The sequence below is a fragment of the Mustela nivalis genome (assembly GCF_964662115.1).
Source record: "Mustela nivalis genome assembly, chromosome: 10".
Lineage (NCBI taxonomy): Eukaryota > Metazoa > Chordata > Mammalia > Carnivora > Mustelidae > Mustela > Mustela nivalis.
In genome coordinates this window covers 95,493,977-95,514,728 of record NC_139029.1, presented here as the reverse complement: position 1 = coordinate 95,514,728, position 20,752 = coordinate 95,493,977, and the positions used below count along the sequence as shown (strand labels likewise).

Below are 20,752 nucleotides of genomic sequence, written 5' to 3'. Positions count from 1 at the left end.
TGCTGAATTTCCCAAGGCCTTATTGGGCCTCACCATAAACTTTTTCATCCTGTCCTCAGGAAATTATAGTTTCTATTACTTTCTCTAAAAGCAAAGTTATTTTTATTTAATCAGTGTGGTATAATGAAAAGAATATATGAGGAAGAGAAGACCAAGACTGATATAACTTAAAACAAAAAACTTTATCATGAAAAGCTTTAAACATAACAAAAATAGACTAGGATAAGAAGCCCACATGAACCCAGCTTTAATAATTATGAATTTAAGCAAGTTGTATTTCATTCATCTCTACCCGAAGTCCACATGATGTCTCCAGATAGTTTGAAACAGTTGTTACAATTTTTGAGTCTTTTGAGTGAAGGAGTGGCACCCTCTATGTAGCTGGAAGTTAGGAAGAGTAGTGACTAGTGTGAATTGAGAAGAAAAAGGGCAGTATTAAGTCAAGTGCTATCAAGCCTTTAAAAAGAAAATCTAGAAACTGGAACTATAGCAACTTCAGAATGTTATTTTGGGATTCTCAGTCCTCCAAGAGAATGGAAGTGAGATAATTTTCTAAGAACAGACCTTTGTTCTAAGATCAGACTATTGAAGTATGTAAGAAACAAGAGGGCATTTTTCTTTTTACTTTGATAATTAGAGAATGATGAGGTTACAAATTTGAAAAAGTTCTCTGTATGTTCTGTAATGTTGATTGCAGTAGAGATAATCCACAGCTGAGAAATCTATATGTTTTATAATTAGCTACTTTTATCAAGGATAATTTACAAAGCATTTGGAAAGAATTTTGGTTCTCTTCCCTGTAAACAAAATAGAATTATTTAGGAAGGTTTGATTGTGGAGGGAGTACCTAGGGATAGGAGGGAATCCATAGTACTTCTGCAATTTGGTTTATACCTCTGAAGTGTCCTGTTCTGTTGAAAGAGCTGTTTGTGGCTGACAGCCTGGTTCCTAGAACTGTGCCTGGGATCATGATGAGAAGACTTGTACATTTTCTCTACTCTAAATCAACGTGTTTCTTGTTTCAGAGTCTTTTTTTTTGTCTTCCCAATTGTGATTATCTGCTTTTGAAATTACTCTTTCTGCACCATACATCTTTTTTTTTTTTTTTAAGATTTTATTTATTTATTTGACAGAGAGAAATCACAAATAGATGGAGAGGCAGGCAGAGAGAGAGAGAGAGGGAAGCAGGCTCCCTGCTGAGCAGAGAGCCCGATGCGGGACTCGATCCCAGGACCCTGAGATCATGACCTGAGCTGAAGGCAGTGGCTTAACCCACTGAGCCACCCAGGCGCCCTGCACCATACATCTTAACATAATTTTGCAAGTTCAGTATCAGTGTAAATAACCTTTTTTTAAAAAGATTTTATTTATTTACTTGACAGAGAGAAATCACAAGTAGACAGAGAGGCAGGCAGAGAGAGAGAGAGAGGGAAGCAGGCTCCCTGCCGAGCAGAGAGCCCGATGCGGAACTCGATCCCAGGACCCTGAGATCATGACCTGAGCTGAAGGCAGTGGCTTAACCCACTGAGCCACCCAGGCGCCCCAGTGTAAATAACCTTTTAACGCCAAAGATCTTCATCCCTACTCCATTTTAGCCACCTATGCCAATTGATATATCTTGGACTTTATGATCATCCAGAACAGTTCTTCCTCTGAAACCTCTCAAGCTCTATTATCTTATGATCCAGCCATAACTTCTTAAGTTTTCAGCTCTTTGGGGCATGTGGGTGTCTCAGTTGGTTAAGCATCTGCCTTCACCTCAGGTCATGACCCTAGTTTCTTGGGTTCGAGCCCTATGTTAGGCTCATTGCTCAGCAGGGAGTCTGATTCTCCCTCTACCTCTCCCCCTGCTTATGTTCTTTCTGTCTGTCAAATAAATAAAATCTTTAAAAGTTTTTAGCTCTTTTATTTCTTTACTTCCATTCTATGTGTTTTCTGATTATATTAGATTCTGGTACTTTGACTCTTATTTGTAAAGTATATGGCAAGTAATTTCATGTTCATGTAGTCAGTAAATACCGAGAACCTATCTGTCCTAGGCATATACTGGTAAACAAAACAGATCTGCACCCTTCTGTTACGAAACTTGAAGCTTACTGAATGGAGACAGACATTAAAAAACATCTAAATTGTGATAGTGCTATAAAGTGATGAATGAGGTGCTGAGGAAGAAAATAATAGGGGATCAGAAGATGGGTGAAATAGGTGAAAGGGATTAAGAAGTGCAATCTTACAGTTATAAAATAAGTAAGTCACAGGGATGAAATCCAACATAGGGAATATAGTCAGTAATACGGTAACAACTTTGTATGTTGATAGGTGATAACTACACTTACTGTGGTCATTTCATAATGTATATAAATATTGAATCACTATGTTGTACACCTGAAACCAATACTATATCTTATGTATTCTTCAATTACAAAAAAAGAGAATAGGAGGTAACCACTGTAGATTCCATGATGAAAGACATGACTTGGCATTAAAATGGAGGCTAAAGGATTAGAAATTCCTTGCTATTCACAAAGTTAGGGAATAGTGTTTCAGTTACAGAAGCAATATATTTGGAAGCTTAGAGGCATGATGAGCTTGATGAGGCAGAAAAACTGAAAGAAGGCCCTTGTAACCGTAATATACTGAGTGGGGGAGAGTAGCATGAAGTGATGTGGGCCAGTTGAATAGAGACCTGCTGAATCAGGGCCTTGTAGGTTATGTTTCAGAGTTTGATTTTATTCGGGGTGTTTTGGGAGATAGTTGAAAGGTTTTAAGCTGGGAAATGACATGGTCCATTTTTTGTTTTAAAAATCATTCTGACTTCAGTGTGCAGAAGAGATAAGGAAGAGGCTAGAAGAGAAGTGGGACGACACTTAAGAGTGAAGGTATTTCAGTGTCTAGGGTAACTGCTGGCTTAGGTTAAGATAGTGTGGCAGTGGGCAAGGAGTAGATTTGAGAAATGTGTTTGAGCTAGGAGTGCCAGATTTGATCATTAGTTGTTGGAAGATAGGGGAGAGGGACTCCCAGGTTTCCAGTATGAGCAAGCTGGTATGTATGCCACATCTTTAGAGACAGAGTATGTGTGTATGTGTAAGGAAGAGAGAGAAAGAGCGCTGAGAAACCTGGTCTGGGTTGGAGATACATGTTTGGGAGATGTTCCTGTATAGGGGGTATTTAAAACAGTGGGAATGAGCGAGAGGGAGAGGGAGGAAATCATAGGGCCCAGACCTATGATTGTGACAAATTACAACACTTTGTAATTGATTCCCTTTTTCTTTTTAACATTTGACATTAGAATAGGTTTAGGGTTAGCCTTCTAAAATCAATCTCATTTGTACTCAGATAAACTCTCTTAGTGGGAGAGAAAGGGATGGAGTTACTGCTAGCTTGGAGGGTGGCGGATGAAGGAGTAGGGGGAGGGGCTCAGGGATTTATATGGTCTCCAGATTATTTTATTTCTGAAGTGTACAGTGTGCCTGTTTTGAGTGTTTCTCAGCCTTCCTGTGTATAGCAGAGCAAAAAAACTTGAGAGCTTCTGATGCATAGGTTAAAGCTCATGGTATATCTGAGGTTTTCCACAATGTGGTCCCTGCCTACCTATTGACATTCAAACCACTCCCCTTCAACCTCTGTGCCTGTTAGAGTCTGTTGTGATAATCCTTAGCCCATAATTTCCTTTCTCGTGGAGCAAAAGACTAATAATTTAAGTCACTGTTTCAGAGAAAGCCTTGCCTGGCCTTTCCTTATATTCCAAGTGTGCATTAATTATAGCAATTATTTTATTAAATTTTAATGTTTCTTGGATTGACTGTATCCTCACCAAACAAATCTTGTTGGAAAGGATTGGTCTTTTTATATCTCTTTGGTTTTCTTTTTATTTATTTTTTTTTAATTTAAAAATTTTTAAAAAAGATTCTAATTATTTATTTGACAGAGATCTCAAGTAGTCAGAGAGGCAGGCAGGGAGAGAGAGGAGGAAGCAGGCTCTCCTTGGAGCAAAGAGTCCTATGTGGGGCTTGATCCCAGGACCCTGGGACCATGACCTGAGCCGAAGGCAGAGGCTTCAACCCACTGAGCCACCCAGGCGCCCCGGTTTTCTTTTTTTAAAACAGTATTTATTTCCTTTTTTAGAGAGCGAGAGAGCAAGAGGAGAAGGAGAATTTTTTTTTTTTTTTTAAAGAAACTTTATTGTTTAAAGATTTTATTTGAGATAGAGCAAGGGCGAGAGAGAGTAAGAGAGCATGAATGGTGGGGAGGGGCAGAAGGAGAAGGGAGAAGCAGACTTTCCACTGAGCAGGGAGCTTGACTCGGTGCTCAGGCCCAGGACCCTGGGATCATAACCTGAGCCAAAGACAGGTGCTCAACCAACTGAGCCACGCGGCACCCCCAGGAGAGAGAATCTTAATAAGCAGGCTCCCAGCTGAGCTCAGACCCTGATGTGGGGCTTGATCCCAAGATCCTGAGGTCACAGGTTAAGCTGAGACCAAGAGTAAGATGCTTAACTGACTGTGCCACCCAGGCGCCCCTCTTTTTATCTCTTTTAAGAAAGCATTTGAATATTTGAGTAACTATTCTGATTGTCTTTGACTAGCCAAATGTGGCTTACATCACTTTCTGGTAAGACAAAGTTTATTTAGGGTTTACAGGGAGCAAGAAAATAGTTGAAAATGTCTTTCCCAGTCTATTTTAATAGGTAGTTAAAAATAGTTTTAGAAGTATGGTAAGTGGATGATAAAGGAGAGAAATACTTTAGGATGGTAAAAAAAAAAAATGTATGACAAGGCAGTCTCTAAAGCGTATTCTTTTTTTTTAAATAAGATTTGCTTATTTGGATGAAAGAGTATTTGAGATGGGGGAGGGCAGAGGGAGAGAAACTCGAGCAGACTCCATGCGGAGTGTGGAGCCTGACTGGGGGCTTGATCTCACCAGCCTGAGATCATGACTTGAGCTGAAATCAAGAGTCAGATGCTTAACTGACTGAGCCACCCAGGCACCCTTAAAGTGTATTCTTTCTTTTTTTTTCTTTTTTAAAAAATTTTTTATTTATTTGAGAAAGAGAGAGCCTGTGCATGAGTTGGGGGTGGGTCAGAAGGAGAAGCAGAATCCCCATTGAGGGGAGCCAGGAGACCAACCTCGATCCCAGGACCCTGGGATTCTGACCCGACTCGATGGCCGACTCTTTTTTTTTTTTTTTCCAACAAAAATTAGAAGGATTTTTAATTTCCAAGTTCTCTGAGAACACAAAATTAATGCAACATAAATTGAAAGATCTAATCAATAAATTTAACAAGCCAAATTAATTTTGTTACATAAATTAACCCATTTATTATAGGCTAGCAATGTTTCAAACGGCGGTGCTTCTACTGGTCTTTCAACTCCTTCAGTCTTCTGATGGCAGACTTTACTGTGACAGCAGAAGTGGTGTTGTAGGTCCAGGCACCACCAGCGACGGTTTTCATGCAGGAGCCACAATGCCAGATCCCCACAGCTCGTCTTTTCATCTTGGTTTTGCCACAGAAGGAGCAAGTGTACTTGGCGTGCTGGCTTATCTCAATCTTCTTCACCATCTTCCTGAGGGAGGCACCATAACGGGTCCCGTATTTGCCCACGATTCCGACCTTCTTGGTGCGTTTAGCCATGTCAACTCAAGCTAGGTCTGAGCCCCGAGAGCTCGATGGCCGATGGCCGACTCTTAAACGACTGAGTCACCCAAGTGTCCTCAAAGTGTATTCTTTCTTATCTAACGCTTGATAAGATTCTTGGTACTGAAGGAAGTAGAAGCTGATATGGAATTGTTCTAGTTATTTGAATTAACATTTCTGTTAAATACCTGAGAATGTTAAGTTTTATTTAGAGCCATTGGTAGTCAGAAAATAGATAAGAAATACTGAAAACTTCATTGTTAATTCCTAGTTTACCACTTGATTTATGTCATGCTTCAGTTTGTGTCTTTTACACGTGTATAGTATCAAATAGCAGTTTTTGTACCCATTAATTTTATAATCCCCCCCCCCAAAGATTTTATTTATTTATTTATTTGACCGAGATCACAAGCAGGCAGAGAGGTAGGCAGAGACAGGTGGGGAAGCAGGTTCCCTGCTGAGCAGAGAGCCCGATTCGGTGCTCAGTCCCAGGACCATGGGATCATGACCCGAGCCAAAGGCAGAGGCCTTAACCCACTGAGCCACCCAGGTGCCCCCAGTTTTATAATCTTAATACTGCTCTGATAACTAGTGGAGGTTTTTCATTAGATTTGAAGAGAAAATTAGATCATGAATTTATCCCAGTTTTTAAAAAAATCAACCCAAATTAAAAAACAAAAATCTGACATTCTCCCTTTCAGTGGGAGCTCTCAGAGGGAACCTCTTATGAAGCTATTCTGCAAACTTCTTATCGAATTCTTTATTTGCCAGAGTGTGATAAAAAAAACTGTCCTTGGAGTCAGCAAGTACATGTAACATTTCATCACATCAGCTTGTATACTGCATATTACTCTGAAACTACATGCTTAGCTTTCTAATGAAAGATTCCTGTTTCTTTCTTTCTCTCTTTTATAGGAATATATTTGTCCCAGATGTGAATCAGGCTTTATTGAAGAAGTGACAGATGATTCCAGGTATTGTATAAACTCATGAATAAATCAGGCATTTTGTTATCAAAATTGTTTTCTGTCACCATTGACTGAATGAATAAAAGGAAAATTGTTCTATAACTTATGTTCTCTGCTAAGTGGAAGGAACGGAGGGAGGGAAGAAGAGGGAAGGGTAATAAAAATGGAAGAATTTGGGATGTGATGTGATAGTGGGTATGGTGAGATCCTCTGCTTCTGATTGTGTGTGGCATTCCTTTGAAATCTCTATATCCATATCAGAGGAAATCTGGTAAGTTTGCATTTGTTTTCTGAGTCTTTGGTGTCCTTTTAGATTATTGGGTGGTTTCAGTGACCACTCTGTTGCCTAAAGGTAAATGGCTGTTAAACCTCTTCGGTCAGCTTGGGACTGACTTCTGACAAAGATATCTAAGAAGGTAAGCAGGCTGGTCTAGTCAGGGAAACCGAGTTATTACTCTCTTTTGAGGAAAGCCTTTGGATCCTTCATCTTACTAAAATTATTGCAGTCAGACTTACGCCATTTTATAACTGTAATATTAATTTGGTTCATAATGCTTGAAATCAGCTCTTATTGGTCTTTCTAGAGATATAAACCTTATAAAAGGGGAAGTGTTCCTGAAAGTGACAGTATTTTATATTACTTTTTGGTTAATATGGGTAAAACTATAAAAACTTAATAAAAAGTAGAATAGCGTTGGTAGGATGGCCTTTTATGGCTAAACATAATGGCACATTTGTTCTTTTATGGCTGTTGGTTAGATAATTTGGTTGGACAATTGATGAAATACTGACTGGATGAAAAGAACCTGTAATCTGAAGCTTCTTTTAATCTTGGAGTGACTTTGGAGATTTTAATGGCAGTAAATAATTCCTTTGCTGTTGCTATTGGCAGACTCCAAAGTTGAAGGGCCCTTCCACAACCAGGAAAAACCACACATTTTACAGTATGTACTATTAGTTTAACTTTATTAATGAGTGGTGATTATATATATAAATGAACTGGAGCTTCTGGGGCATTATATGGCATGGGATCAGGTTTGGTACACTTACATGGTGATCTAATAATCTTGGTTTTTGAATAACACAATACCAGCTTTAAACCTGTAAGATTAGCATGACAGCAAAATGAGCAATTTTGTGAGAATAGCATGCTAACTTGGGGCAGCTTTTTATTTGTGCTTTTATAATGGCATCAAATACTTACTGCAAACACTTACGCTCTGCATGTATTGAATAAAGAGCATATTGGTTATTGGGAGGCAATTGATGGGCTTACTTTTTTGTTCTAAGTTTTTAAGTAGTAATCCTGGTTTCTTTAGCCTTGTGTACGAAGTATGGTTATAAATGCAGATAGTGATTACCTGTAGGATGAGTCGTTTTTTTAGAAGGGAACTATGAATTTTATGGATCCTGCTTTCACTTGATTTAATTCTTTTATTTGTGCCTTTGTAGGCCAAAGGTTGTCCACCTACAGGTGCCATTAGTAGCAAATACTCAATTGTACAGATTATATGTCTTTTGAAAGGTTGGTGTTCTAAATGGTTGAAGAAATCTTTTTCTTAGAATCAGTTTCTTAGAGGTAGCATGGTATTCCCTTTATATTAAGTTCATAAACATTGGCTGATTTTTGAATACTTAGCAATTACAGTGGTAAGCAGTAGATGGTAAAAATGAACAATAGGAGGTCCTTACGTATAAATATTGGGTAGTGGGCTCCATATGTTACTGGACATTGATCACAGGGGCATCTTGTAAGTTTTCTTAAGCTTTGTAACATCTCTCAGAACATGTGGTTGTTTTATTATCCCTTTTCTATGATTAGCCTTGTTACTCTTAAAATATGGAGGAATTTTAAGGAAAGGGAATGCTGAGGAAGTTTCAGGGGGAGCAGAACTGTAAAAGATAAAGTTCATAGCTTTAATTACCAGGGATATTTGAATCCCTGAAACAATATAGTAGGCTTGAGCAATAAAATGGGTATACAGTGGTAGTTGAATTATTTACTAAGTTAGCATAAATGTACCAGTACTTCTGGGCTTATTCTACATTTGAAGTGTTTTTAACTTCTGAAACAAATGCAAGTGTTAAATGGTTTCTAATTAGTGAATAAGGCCTGAGCATGACTACATAGAAAATGGCATTAGCTTTGCTTTTTCACTTTTGGTTTCAGACTAACCAAACTGTGTTTGTTTCCTCATTGAGCTGAGTGCAGTTGGTGTTCTGAAAATGAAAGCTATCTGTAGTAGTTTGTAGACTTGTATTTGGAGTGACTATGTGTACATGTTCATAGGCGTGTGTCTTGAAGTAAAAGTGATACCTGGTAGTTCTTGTGATTTTTTTCCATTCCTTTCTCCACAAAATATTAGCCATTTTTCTCTCCTTTTTTTTTTTTTTTGCAGATTTCATGGGGACAATGGGATCTAATATTTCTCCCCAGTCTTCAGGAGTAGTTATTTTATTGTTTACACATTTTTTTTTTTTTTAAGTAATCTCTCCACCCAGTGTGGGGCTTGAACTTACAACCCTGAGATCGAGTCACATGCTGTACCAGCTGAGTCAGCCAAGCGCCCCTGTTTTCACATTCAGCAATTTTATTTTCAAGTTACCAATGTAGAGTATGACGTTGCAGGGTTTTTCAAAAATGATGAATGCTCTGTATAATGTTTTACACACAGTAAACACTTTACATGTATTTGTGGTATGAACACATTCTTGATCCTCTGAATTTATATGTATACATATGCTTTTTAAGGTTTTGTTTATTTGAGAGAGAGAGGGAGCGAATGAGCAGGGGGGAGGGGCAGAGGGAGGGGGAGAAGCAGACTCCCCACTGAGCAGGGACACCGCCCCCCCCATGTGGGACTCCATCCCAGGACCCTGGGATCATGACCTGAGCTGAAGGCAGCCACTAAACCAACTGAGTCACCAGGCACTGTGAATTTATATTTATGAAAGGAGGGAAAGGGTTAGAAGGGGATGAGATAAATTCTAGATATTAATAAGGTAGAATTTATAATCAGAGTCAGAGTGCAGAGGGCTTTGGATCCTCATTTGGTCAGTGAGTTCAGAAAAGACTTAATGGAGGAGGTAGCATTTGAGATGAGCCCTGAAGGATGGGTAGGATAATCAAAGAATAGGATAAACTATTAAAAGAAGAAAAAATATTTATTGAGATCTTTTATAATGTGCAAAGTATAGTACCAGGCCCCTTGTAGCACTGTATTTAATCATTCCCAAGTAGGCTCAAATGTTATGTTCATCTGGTGGTTGAATGGTTTTTTTTAGCAAAACGTTATTTTGAGAATCTTGTTTTATTCCTTTGCCTCCTTGAGAATAAATGTTTTTTTTTCTCTTGCTAGGTCAAATTTGAATTGCATTGCTGGCTGTGGTTCCTTCTTCCTACTCTGTGGTGGCCCCTCTTTCTAATTTTTCACTTAATTTATACTTGATTTTGTGGTTTGTTATAATATCTTTTGTAGATTAATCCACATGCCAGTTCTTCATAATTTCCTTCATAGGTGTCACATTGGGATGAGTTATTTTTCCTTATTGGGCTTTGTTCTCATTGTACTATTCTATATTTAGCTTCTGGGAATGAAGCTTGTTCCTAGGAATAGAATCAGTACTCATTTCTTTTTCTCTTCAGTTTTTTAGGTGGTGGTGGCAGCCGGATAGACAGTAGCACATCAACACATTTTGCAGAGGTAAGTTTTCCTTTGGCTGTAGGGATTCTGTAGATAGTGGGTGGATGTTTAAACCATGACAGAGTTCCACCTGCCGCAAGTGCAGCAGAACATCAGAAAGTATAAGAAAAGTGTGGGCAAGAGTAGCCCTTAGAAAGATTTGTGTTTTTAGTAGTTGGGCCTTTGACATGTTACTTCTGGTAAACCTTTGACAAAGAGAGGAACCTTCTTGATCTGTGCTGTTTTAAACCTGGTGTTGTTTCCAATTGTTTTCTACTTCCTTAACTGTGTATATGGTGTGAAAGGAAAAAAAACCTTGTGGTGTTTGTGATATAACAGTGCTATAAACTCTGCTTTGGTGATGTGGCAGCCAAGGAAATAGCAGGCCAGAATGAGTTGTAATTGAAGTCACCATTCAGCTTTACACAGAGGTACTGGTTTTTAGAGATTGCCTCTAATAAACATGGTGGTTTGGTATGATTGGAATTGGGGGCCAGATTAAGTATATGGTATTTACTTGCCTTCCAGATCTCAAGGTGGGACCTATAATTAATTTCCAATTATATACATAACGTAGCATCCGTAGTTTTGGGAAAAAAACCTTAACTATGATTTGAAAATGAGGCATTAGTTTGCATCTTGGAATACTGTTTTACATTAAATTGAGAGTAGTTTTGTTTTTCATTTTATTCATTAACTTAAAATCTCTTGCTTAGTTTTTTTGGGGATTATTTTAACCATTTTTAAGTGTACAAGTAAATGGCATTAAATGCTCTATTTTTAATCATTTAGAGACTATACCCTGTAAAAGACAGACCATCTATCTCATCCTATGAGAAACACTGGTTTGTTTTGCTTCTATTGCCAGACAACTTGGTTGGCTTTAGAAAGCTAACAGATGCCAAAAGAACAAAATATTAAATCCCATAATCATGATGTTTCTATGTGTGTGTTTTGGGATCACATTAGCCTTTTCCAAAGATATCTCAGTTGCCTAGAAGCCTGGCAGAATTTTTTGTATTTATTTATTTGTTTGTAAAGTAAAACAGTTAGCAGTACATTGGACAATTGGTGTTCAAGAAGCAGCCCATAAAACCCTAAGCTCCTCTCCTTCATCCTCTGAAATTATCTCAAGACCTGTATTCCCCCAGATTTTTATGTTGTTAGAATTATAGTCAAGAATCTTGACAAAATGTTTGAGTAAAATTTCTGTTTTACTAAAGGTACTTCCTTTTACTTATGGTCTTTGTAGTTCTTAACATCCAGTTTTAAGTTTTTTGGTTAAATCTGAAATGCCTTAGTACATGGGCTGGTTAAAGTGTGCGTTGCAAGAAATTTTGTGTCTTTGAACTACTATTTTTATTTTCTCATTTTGATAGATTGAAAAACATTATTTAAAGCTTATTCTTGCCAGGCCTGGAAGCCTTTTTAATTTTATTATGTATTTCCCTGTGTGTGTTATTTCCAATAACATAGATTGTCACTTACTAATTATACATATGCTGAAGAAACTTTATCTGATTTTCTTTAAATGTTAGTTCTCTTAGGAAATGGAAAAACATTGGTCTGTCAGTTTTATAGATATGACTCACCAGGGGAGATGCATTAAGAAGAAAAATAAATATAGGTAGTCATTTTCCTAACTTTAGTAATGCTAAATCTGTCACTGATGGCATGAGCTATCCTTCAGGTGTTAAAAGTAATTTTGCTGAATCATAGCCTGTGGCTTCATGTCCCTTAGGGTTTATAGCAAGGGCACTATTATGCCCAGTTTTCCCTCTGTAGAGATCCCTTGTTATCATGCCTGAGTATGTCAGTTTTTTCCTTTTCTAATTATATTTTGCATTTAAAAAATAGAAAAAATCTGTCTTTATGATATAGAAGTTGCCAGGGATTTAAATCTGTCAGCTTCTTAGCTAAATGTTTTATATACAGCATTCTCCTAGCAGTAGGGACAAGAAGCAAATGTCATGGTTACCTTGCCTGCAAGAAACTTAAAATTTCATTGGGGAACAAGTGCAAACACATGAAGCAAATGGGAAAATAACAAAGAGTACACAGAGAGTGTGATAAGCTTATTGTGGGAGGTATATAACAAGTACAGTAGAAGGGAGAGATTGGTAGGCTGCAGCCTCTGGGAAGACTGAAGTGTTTAGGAGGAGAGAGGTCAAATGACACAGTAGTATGCCTGGAACAAGATTGCCTGAGTTCAAATTCTGGGTTCACCACTTAACTGGCTGTGTAACCTGGGCAAAATTACTTAGAATCTCTTTGTGCTTCTGTTTCTTTGTAAATTGGGGAAAATAATATCTACCTCATAGGTTTGTGAGGGTTAAATGAAGTAAGACATTCTAGGTGTGTAGGCCAATGTGCCTGCCATGCAGTGAATTTCAATACATTTTAGCCATTCTCAAAACTTTGTTGAAAAGGTAAAACTTCTTCATGAGGAAGTTAAAAGAAGGCATCAAGCATTGGAACCTTACATGGTAGACAGAATTCAAATACACAATGAGGTGAAAAAAACTATCTCAAAATAATATTCATAAGCTATAAGGTTTTAGACTCATGTCCCTGGATGAAACACTTAGAAAATTATAAATAGAAACCAAAGTTATTTTCCTTTTCCATATTTTAGTTTATAAGTTTAGCAAAAGCTTATGCTGAGTTTTGTTCAGTTTTCCTCAGCCAGAGTTCCTTGTACAAAAAAGATGTTATTTTCTATAATTAGCATTTGCTGATAGCTGAATTCTTAAAATACTAGGTATGTTAGAAGAGGCTTAGTCCAAGCAAAATTTTAACAAAGTTAGTATTGATTTTTTAAATTTTTTTATTAAGTGGCTGTTGGGTCAGGAGATAGAGTGGGTAAAGTTGGAGTGAGGGTGGGAGGAGGGTTGCTAGTTAAATGGGAGTTTTGTCTGAGTATTGTGTGAGGATCAGTGTAGAATGAATCTAAAAATGTTGCTAGCAGTTTGTAGGGAGGAAGGGCATTGCTGTATTGAGGTTCCTGGTGGTAACCTGGTGAATTGAGCCCATGGCTGCCTGAGGGTTTCATTGATTACTTGAAAGCTTCTGACCATGACCTGGTGCCATTGAGACATCTGATCTGAGAGTCTCAGCTTACCAAAATGGATCACTTCAGTGCAAAAGTGGCTGTGGCTGCTGCCTCTGATTAGCAGAAAATAAGATAGGTGGCTTCCTGGAAGCAGAACTCCCAGGTATATACATGAAGGTAGGGTGCTCTGAGCAGTCTGATTTGTATTTATTTAAATAAAATTTCTTTTGGTACATGATGTAGCATTAAAATGACAATAAAAAAATACTAAAAACATCTGGAGTCCCTCTATTCCAGGAGCTTCTTTTCTCCACATATTTCCTTTCAGGTTTTGTCTTGAGTCATTGGTACTGAAAGATACTATAACAGCATTAAGATTTTTAAAAATGAAAAATCTGTATTCTCATTATTTTAGCTTTATTTCTTTGCATATTTTACATTTTTCACCTACATGATTCATAACTGTTTCCAGAGGCATTCACAGAGTATACTATATTGAATTTCTGCTTTTTAACATTTACTTAGGGTTATGTAAAAAAACTTTTTTGTCTCCTTGTAGTTAAAAGAATATAAAATTTATGAGTTCATATTGGTTCATGCCTGTACTGTGTTAAACTGTTATCCTATGTTAAACATGTCTGGTTATGTGTGATAGTTCATTGTGGATTGTATCTCTTCCCTCCACCTCTGAATCTAGAACACATTCAGAAATACAGAAGCCAGACAGATGGAAACAAAAATTTAGTTTTACTCTTCCGTATTGGAGAACATGGTTGGTTGATCTGTGGCCAAATGGACATCCAAAGTCTATATAGGATGACTTACCTAAGAATTAGAGGTTGCAGAGGAGGCATTCATACTCAGAACCATTTTTTTTTTTTTTTTTTTTTTTTGCATCTGTGTAGCTTCCTAATAGGTGAACCCCATCCGTTGGAGAAATGAATGAATGGTGAATCAGCAGATGTTAGGCTCTTGCCACTCACCAGTCAGATACATTACTCCTCTGGTAGAGAAGAATAATGAGGAATGATTGAAGAGGTCCGCGATGGAAATGAGAGATCTGATTCTTCCCTCTTCACTCTGGGTTTAGTGACTTAACCCTGAAGTTAGCAGGAGTATGGGAGTAGTGACTGTGCCATCTTGGGGAGATCAATAATATGTGATAGCAATTTTGCCTTTACCTTCATGAAGAAAGACTCTGCTCTTTTGTGTGTGCTTCTGGGACCTGTGGAGAAAGGCTCTGAAATAATAAAAAAACATTAAGTAAATTATGTTGAACTAAGTAAAGTTGTTAATATTCTACTATTTTTGACCTCCAGAAATGTATAAACCTCTGAATTTCCATTTACTTTTATTTTTTTTTTTTAATAAGAAGGTTTTATTTATTTATTTATTTTTTAAAGACTTTATTTATTTATTTATTTGTCAGAGAAAAAGAGCACAAGTCAGGGAGGGGCAGGCAGAGGGAGAAGCATGCTCCCTGCTGCAAGGAGCCTGATGTGGGACTCGATCCCAGTACCCTGGGATTATGACCTGAGCCAAAGGCAGATGCTTAACTGACTGAACCACCCAGCCGTCCTTCCATTTACTTTTAAGTCTTATATTCCAGGTACCCCTGAGTTGAATTGAGGATGAGCATGTTTTTTACTTTTCTTTCAGTTACCTTCTCTGCTTCTTAAAATCATTCTAATGTTTATTACTATTGTTTTAAAAAATTATTCTAATTTTTCCTTAATTTATTGAACAAATCTATTTTCCTGGAGATAGATGTCTTAAAGTATGGGTCTATTAAATTGTCCTCTTAGCTTTTAGGTTTCAGTAATTTTATTCTACCTCTAAGTAGAAGCTTTGTTTCCATGGTAAATGGGACCCCTGCACTTATTTGCCTGTTGGCTAATAAAAGCTACTGCCTTTCTCAGGATGAAGATATAGTTTAGGTCTCCAGTATCTAAAAAGCAAGGATCAAAAGTTAGGCTCCTTTTGGGTTCACACACAGTTCAAAATAAGATAAAAGGTGGTTGGAGCTGGTAATCTAATGCCATTTAACTCTGCTACCAATGGCAGATTAAAGGTAGAATGCCTCTACAACCATCATAACCATATAATAACCATATAATCTTCCCAAATGGAATATTTTGTGAAAAGTTAAACTAAAAAGAATAAAAATTATATAATTTTTTGGAAATCTACTGATTAGACAGAAAATTGGTTTTGTTATATAGGTGAACTTATTAAGCAGTTGTTCAAACATTTCTTGAAAATAAAATACCTGGCTGGCTCGGTCGTAAGAGCATGTGACTCATCTCGGGGTTGTGAGTTTGAGACCCATGTTGGGTGTAGAGATTACATACCTACCTACCTACCTACATACATACATACATAAACAATTAACTAACTAACTTAAAAAACACCCCAAATTCTAAAAAATAAAAATAACTTAGGTCCTTAAAACCTGGCAGAATTTTACAAGAACAGAAAACTATGGACCAGTATCCCCTTGTGAACATAGATGTGAAAATCCTCAACAAAATTTTAGCAAATAGAACCCAACAGTTTATGAGAAGGGTTAGACATCATGTTCAAATGAGATTTATTTCATTTGTAATGTTAGTTCATAATTTGAATGTTAGTTCAACATTTGAAAAATCAAACAACGTAACTCACCATAGTACACTACAGAGTAAAAACCATATAGTCATCTCAGTGGATGCAGATTAAGTATTTGACGAAATCTAAAAAAAAAATTTTTTTAAAGAGAGAGCAAGAGCACATACTTTCCTTGTGGGGAGCGGGCAGAGGGAGAAAAGGAGAATCTTAACTGGGCTCCATGCCCAGCACAGAGCCCAACCGGGGGCTTGATCTCACAACCCTGAGATCATGACCTGAGCGAAGATCAAGAGCCGGATGGTTAATTGACTGAGCTATCCAGGTGCCCCTAACATCAATTTTTGATAAAATCTCTGAGCAAACTAAAGTAGATGGCAACAGCCTTTATCTGACAAAGAACTTCTACTAAAATCCTGTAATTAATACCATTATTAATGGTGAAACACAGTGTTTTCTAGCTAAGATCAGGAATAAGACCAGGATGTCCTTTCTCATCACTTGTGTTCAACATTGTTTTAGAGGCTCTAGCCAGTATAATAAGGTAAGATAGGTAGAGACAGACAGATGTAAGTAGTATCCAGATTAGAAAGGAAGACGTAAAACTATCTTTTCACAGTTGGCATGATCATTTATTTTGAAGGAATCTGTAAGAGAGCTGTTAGAACTAGTTAGTGAATTTATTAGCAAGGTTACAGGGTATGAAAAAACAAGCAAAAATCAATTATATTTTTACTTATTAGCAATAGTTGGAAATCGAAGTTAAAAAAATAATTTACAATAGTATACAAATGTGAAATACTTTTTCAGAAAAGATATATAAGATCCAAAAATGGAGAATTACAAAATGTACTTAAAGAAATTGAAGAACACCTAAATAAATGGAGAAATAATGTCCCACTCAGGATGAACTTAATATTGTTGGGATGTCATTTATAATTTGGTGTAATTCCAATAAAGATCCCAGTCAACTTTTTTTTATAGAAATTGACAAGCAGATTGCAAAATTCACATGGAGATGCGAGGTGGTTAGAATAGCTAAAACTTCTTTGAAAAAGAAGAAAAAAGTTGGAGGACTAATACCTGATTTTAGAGCTTATTATAAAGCTACAGTAATCAAGACTGTGTTATTGCCACAAAGATCAAAAGAGCAGAATATCCAGAATCCAGAAGCAGACACACACTATGGACAAGTGATTTTGACAAATGTACAAAGGCAATCCAGGAGAAAAAAGATGGCCTTTTAAATGTGCTGAAACATTTGCAGTACAATAATATGAGCCTAGATACAAACTTTAAACTATATATAGAAATTAGCCCAAGATGGATAGCCCAAGATAGACCTAAATGTAAAGCTTTTTTATACTTTGAGGAAGAAAACACAGGAGGAAATCTTTTTTTTTTTAAGATTTTATTTATTTATTTGACAGAAATCACAAGTAGTTGGAGAGGCAGGCAGAGAGAGAGAGAGAGGAGGAAGCAGGCTCCCTGCTGAGCAGAGAGCCCCATGCGGGACTCGATCCCAGGACCCTGAGATCATGACCTGAGCCGAAGGCAGCTGCTTAACCCACTGAGCCACCCAGGCACCCCCATCCCCACTAATTCTAAAAGTTCTTTATCACCCCCAAAAATAACCCTGTATCCATAATCACTCCTTTTTTCTCCCTAATTCCCTCAGCTCTAGGTAACCACCAATCTATTTTCTCGCTGGATTTGCCTATTTGGGACATTTTATTTAAATCATACATTACGTGACCTTTGTGACTGATTTCTTTCACTTACCATATTGTTTTGAGTGTTCATCCATGTTGTAGCATGTATCAGTACTTTATTCTTTTTTATGGCTATGTAATATTTCATTTGTATGGATATAGTACTACACTTTATTCACTCATCAGTTGGTGGGCATTTGGTTGTTTACACTATTTAGCTGTTATGAATAAGGAATATTTGTGTGTAAATTTTTGTGTGAACATATGTTTTCTTAGATATGTAACTAGGCGTGAAATTGCTGGGTCTTCTGGTAACTGTTTAACTTTTGAGGAACAGACCATAGTATTTTAAGGGATGCTAATGTGATTATGGTTAGCTAATAGCAAATTCTGGAAAAGTACTGTCCATCCTGTTTTTTATAGTGAAATCTGTAAATATTTCAGCATGGGTGTTTTCAGAAGTATTTGTCTTTTTACCTCCATTCAGAGTAACATTTCAGTTTTTCAAGCAAAAATTGTCAAATAAACGGTCTCTATGAATCTTTTGGCTGTTTCACCAAAACTTTGTAATAATGTTCTCTGGTTTTACTTATACATAAGCCATGTGCTGAATATCCAGTTTTATAGATAGGCTTTTTTTTTTTTTTTTAAAACCTCTTATGCTTGTCTAAGTTTGCTCAGAGGCATATAGCCTGAAGCTGTTCTTTTCCTTAGTGTTGATTTGGTATAAATTTGTTTAGCACACTTTGTATCCTGTGTTCCGGGGCCAGTGTGCACTGTTTGGGACAAATACATTGTTTGCACTAATTGTCAGTTTCCAAACATATACCAAATACCTCATGCTTGTGTTGCAGCTAATCTTTGGCTCCTTTAGAATTTTTGTATGTATTAGATGTGATAACAATTTGTATAATTATCAATGCAGATTATTATGCTCTTGGTACTTGATTTTTCTTCTAGTCACAATTCTCAAATATTTAGTTTTTAAGTTAATTATAATGATTGCTTTGAGAGTTCTTTTCTGTGAGCAGACTTTGTGGAACTTTATTCTTATAGTAAGGGTATTGTACATTTCCTGTATTTATGTAAGTGAGTTGGATGATGGAAAACATGGAAGGGGTAATACTTTTCACTTATTAAAGGCAAGTACAGTTTTGGATATTTAAAAGTTGCGTTTACTTTGGAATTTGGGGTCATGAAAAATGTTGTGTTTTAGACCACTTTTCAGACTAGAAACCAGTAATCTTTACTGGGGGGGGGGGAACTGTCACTAGAAGGGGAGATAAGTCTGATGATGAAGTACAAATGGCAGTTAAAGTGTAAAGGTGCTTTATTTCACTTTTAGTGTGCGTATTATTTTTTGTTCATCTGGTTGGACATCAGAAGTTTTTGGAAGTTATTAAAAAACAGTGTTGGATGGGCGCCTAGGTGGCTCATTGGGTTAAAGCCTCTGCCTTCAGCTCAGGTCATGATTCCAGGTTCCTGGGATCGAGCCCCGCATCGGGCTCTCTGCTCCTTGGGGAGTCTGCTTTCTCCTCTCTCTCTCTGCCTACTTGTGATCTTTGTCTGTCAAATAAGTGAATAAAATCTTAAAAAAAAAAAAAAAACAGTGTTGGCAAGAGTATGGGAGAATGAAAGCTGTTATACTCTGAGGAGTATCAATTGGTATAGCCCTTTGGTGGATGGCTTGGTGTAATCTAACAAAATTTAAAATGCTTATACCCAGTAATTCTTTATCTGTGCTACAGGATATCCATATGAAAAAGAATGATTCCTAATATATTTTATGGGGCTAGGATAACCTCATAGCAAAACCAGACAAGGAGAGTATACAAAAGGAACATTAGGGGCTAATTCACTCATGAACATAAGATGCAGAAATTTACCCAAACCCCAGAAATAGAATGCAGCAATGTATTATAAAAGCCAGCTTGTGTTCATCCTAAGAATTCAAGGTTGAGGGGTATGTGGGTGGCTTGGCTCAGGTCATAATCCCAGGGTCCTGAGATTGAGACCTGCATTGGGCTCTCTGCTCAGCAGGGAGCTGTCTTCTCCCTCTCCCTCTGCCTGCCACTCTGTCAAATAAAAAAAAAAAAAAAAAAAAAATTAAGGTTGGGCTAATATTAAAGGCTAGAAGGCAGTGATGTTATTTTAAAGTGCTGAAAGAAGAAACTGCCAGCCAAGAATGTAAAATCTGGCAAAAGTGGGGCGCCTGAGGGGCTCAGTTAGTTAACTGTCTGCCTTCATTTGGCTAAGGTTGTGATATCCAGGGTCCAGCCCCTCAGTGGGAAGTGGGGTGTCTGCTTCTTACTCCTCCTCTGCCCTGCCCCCGATCCTGCCTGTGCACTATGCAGTCCTTCTCTCAAATAAATAAAATTCTTTATTAGGGGGGAAAAAAAACCCTCTGGCAAAAGTATCTTTCAAGAATGAAGGAAAAATTAAGACATTCCCAGATAAACAACATTTGATGGATTTCTTTGCTGATAGACCTTCTGTATAAGAAATGCTGAAGGGAGTCTTTCAGGCTCTTTGCAGACCTATTGAATTTACTTTCTGGAGTAGAGCCAAAGAATATGCATTTTAAATAAACTCTCCTATTTATTCTTACACGCCAGGAACAAAAACCTTACAATGAGATACCATTTTCTATCTAGCAGATTGGTAAAAACTAAAAACAAAAACAAAAGCCCTGTGCTATCTAGTGCTTGCCAGGATTTGGTACAATGGAAACTCTTGGTGAATGTGTGAATTGATGATAACTTTGCAAAAACAGTTTGGCATTGCCTAGTAAAATTGAAGATATATAGACCATATAAAGTTGTACAAACTGCGAAATGGAGAGACTTTTCTATCTCTGCATATATGAATGTTCACACTGGCTGTTTGTAATAGCAAAAACCTAGAAACAATCTAGATGTTTATTGAGAGGAGAAAGTGTGGTGTAAAATGTGTGTGAACATGAATGCACTGACATGTGAGACCAAAAATGCAAGTGCTTTCATAAGGCACTTTCATAATTCGTTAAGTCACATTTTATTAGAGATACATACATTTCTAGTAAAACGATAAAGGAAATCAAGGGGATGTTTAAAAATTA

At 37.2% G+C, this 20,752-nt stretch overlaps 2 protein-coding genes across 3 annotated transcripts in view; one reads left to right on the top strand and one right to left on the bottom strand.

Annotated features, from left to right (window-relative positions):
* The window catches only part of RNF115 (ring finger protein 115), a 66,048-nt gene that overhangs the window by 16,600 nt on the left and 28,696 nt on the right, over window positions 1-20,752 (top strand). For both annotated transcript variants that reach the window (XR_014299287.1, XM_082685141.1), the window contains exons 2-3: window positions 6,552-6,610; window positions 10,251-10,308. Coding sequence is in view for 1 of the 2 variants with exons in the window: in XM_082685141.1 (XP_082541267.1) it covers window positions 6,552-6,610; window positions 10,251-10,308 (117 nt within the window). In the remaining variant the exon portion in view is untranslated. The remainder of the gene's footprint in view (window positions 1-6,551; window positions 6,611-10,250; window positions 10,309-20,752) is intronic.
* Window positions 5,277-5,666, bottom strand: LOC309841746 (large ribosomal subunit protein eL43). Its single transcript, XM_082685147.1, has one exon. The coding sequence runs from the start codon at window positions 5,631-5,633 to the stop codon at window positions 5,355-5,357; it is 279 nt and encodes a 92-aa protein (XP_082541273.1). The 5' UTR covers window positions 5,634-5,666; the 3' UTR covers window positions 5,277-5,354.

What these genes read in the sequence shown, in the direction of transcription:
- LOC309841746 (XM_082685147.1), bottom strand. Translation starts at nt 5,633, where the DNA reads ATGGCTAAACGCACCAAGAAGGTCGGAATCGTGGGCAAATACGGGACC.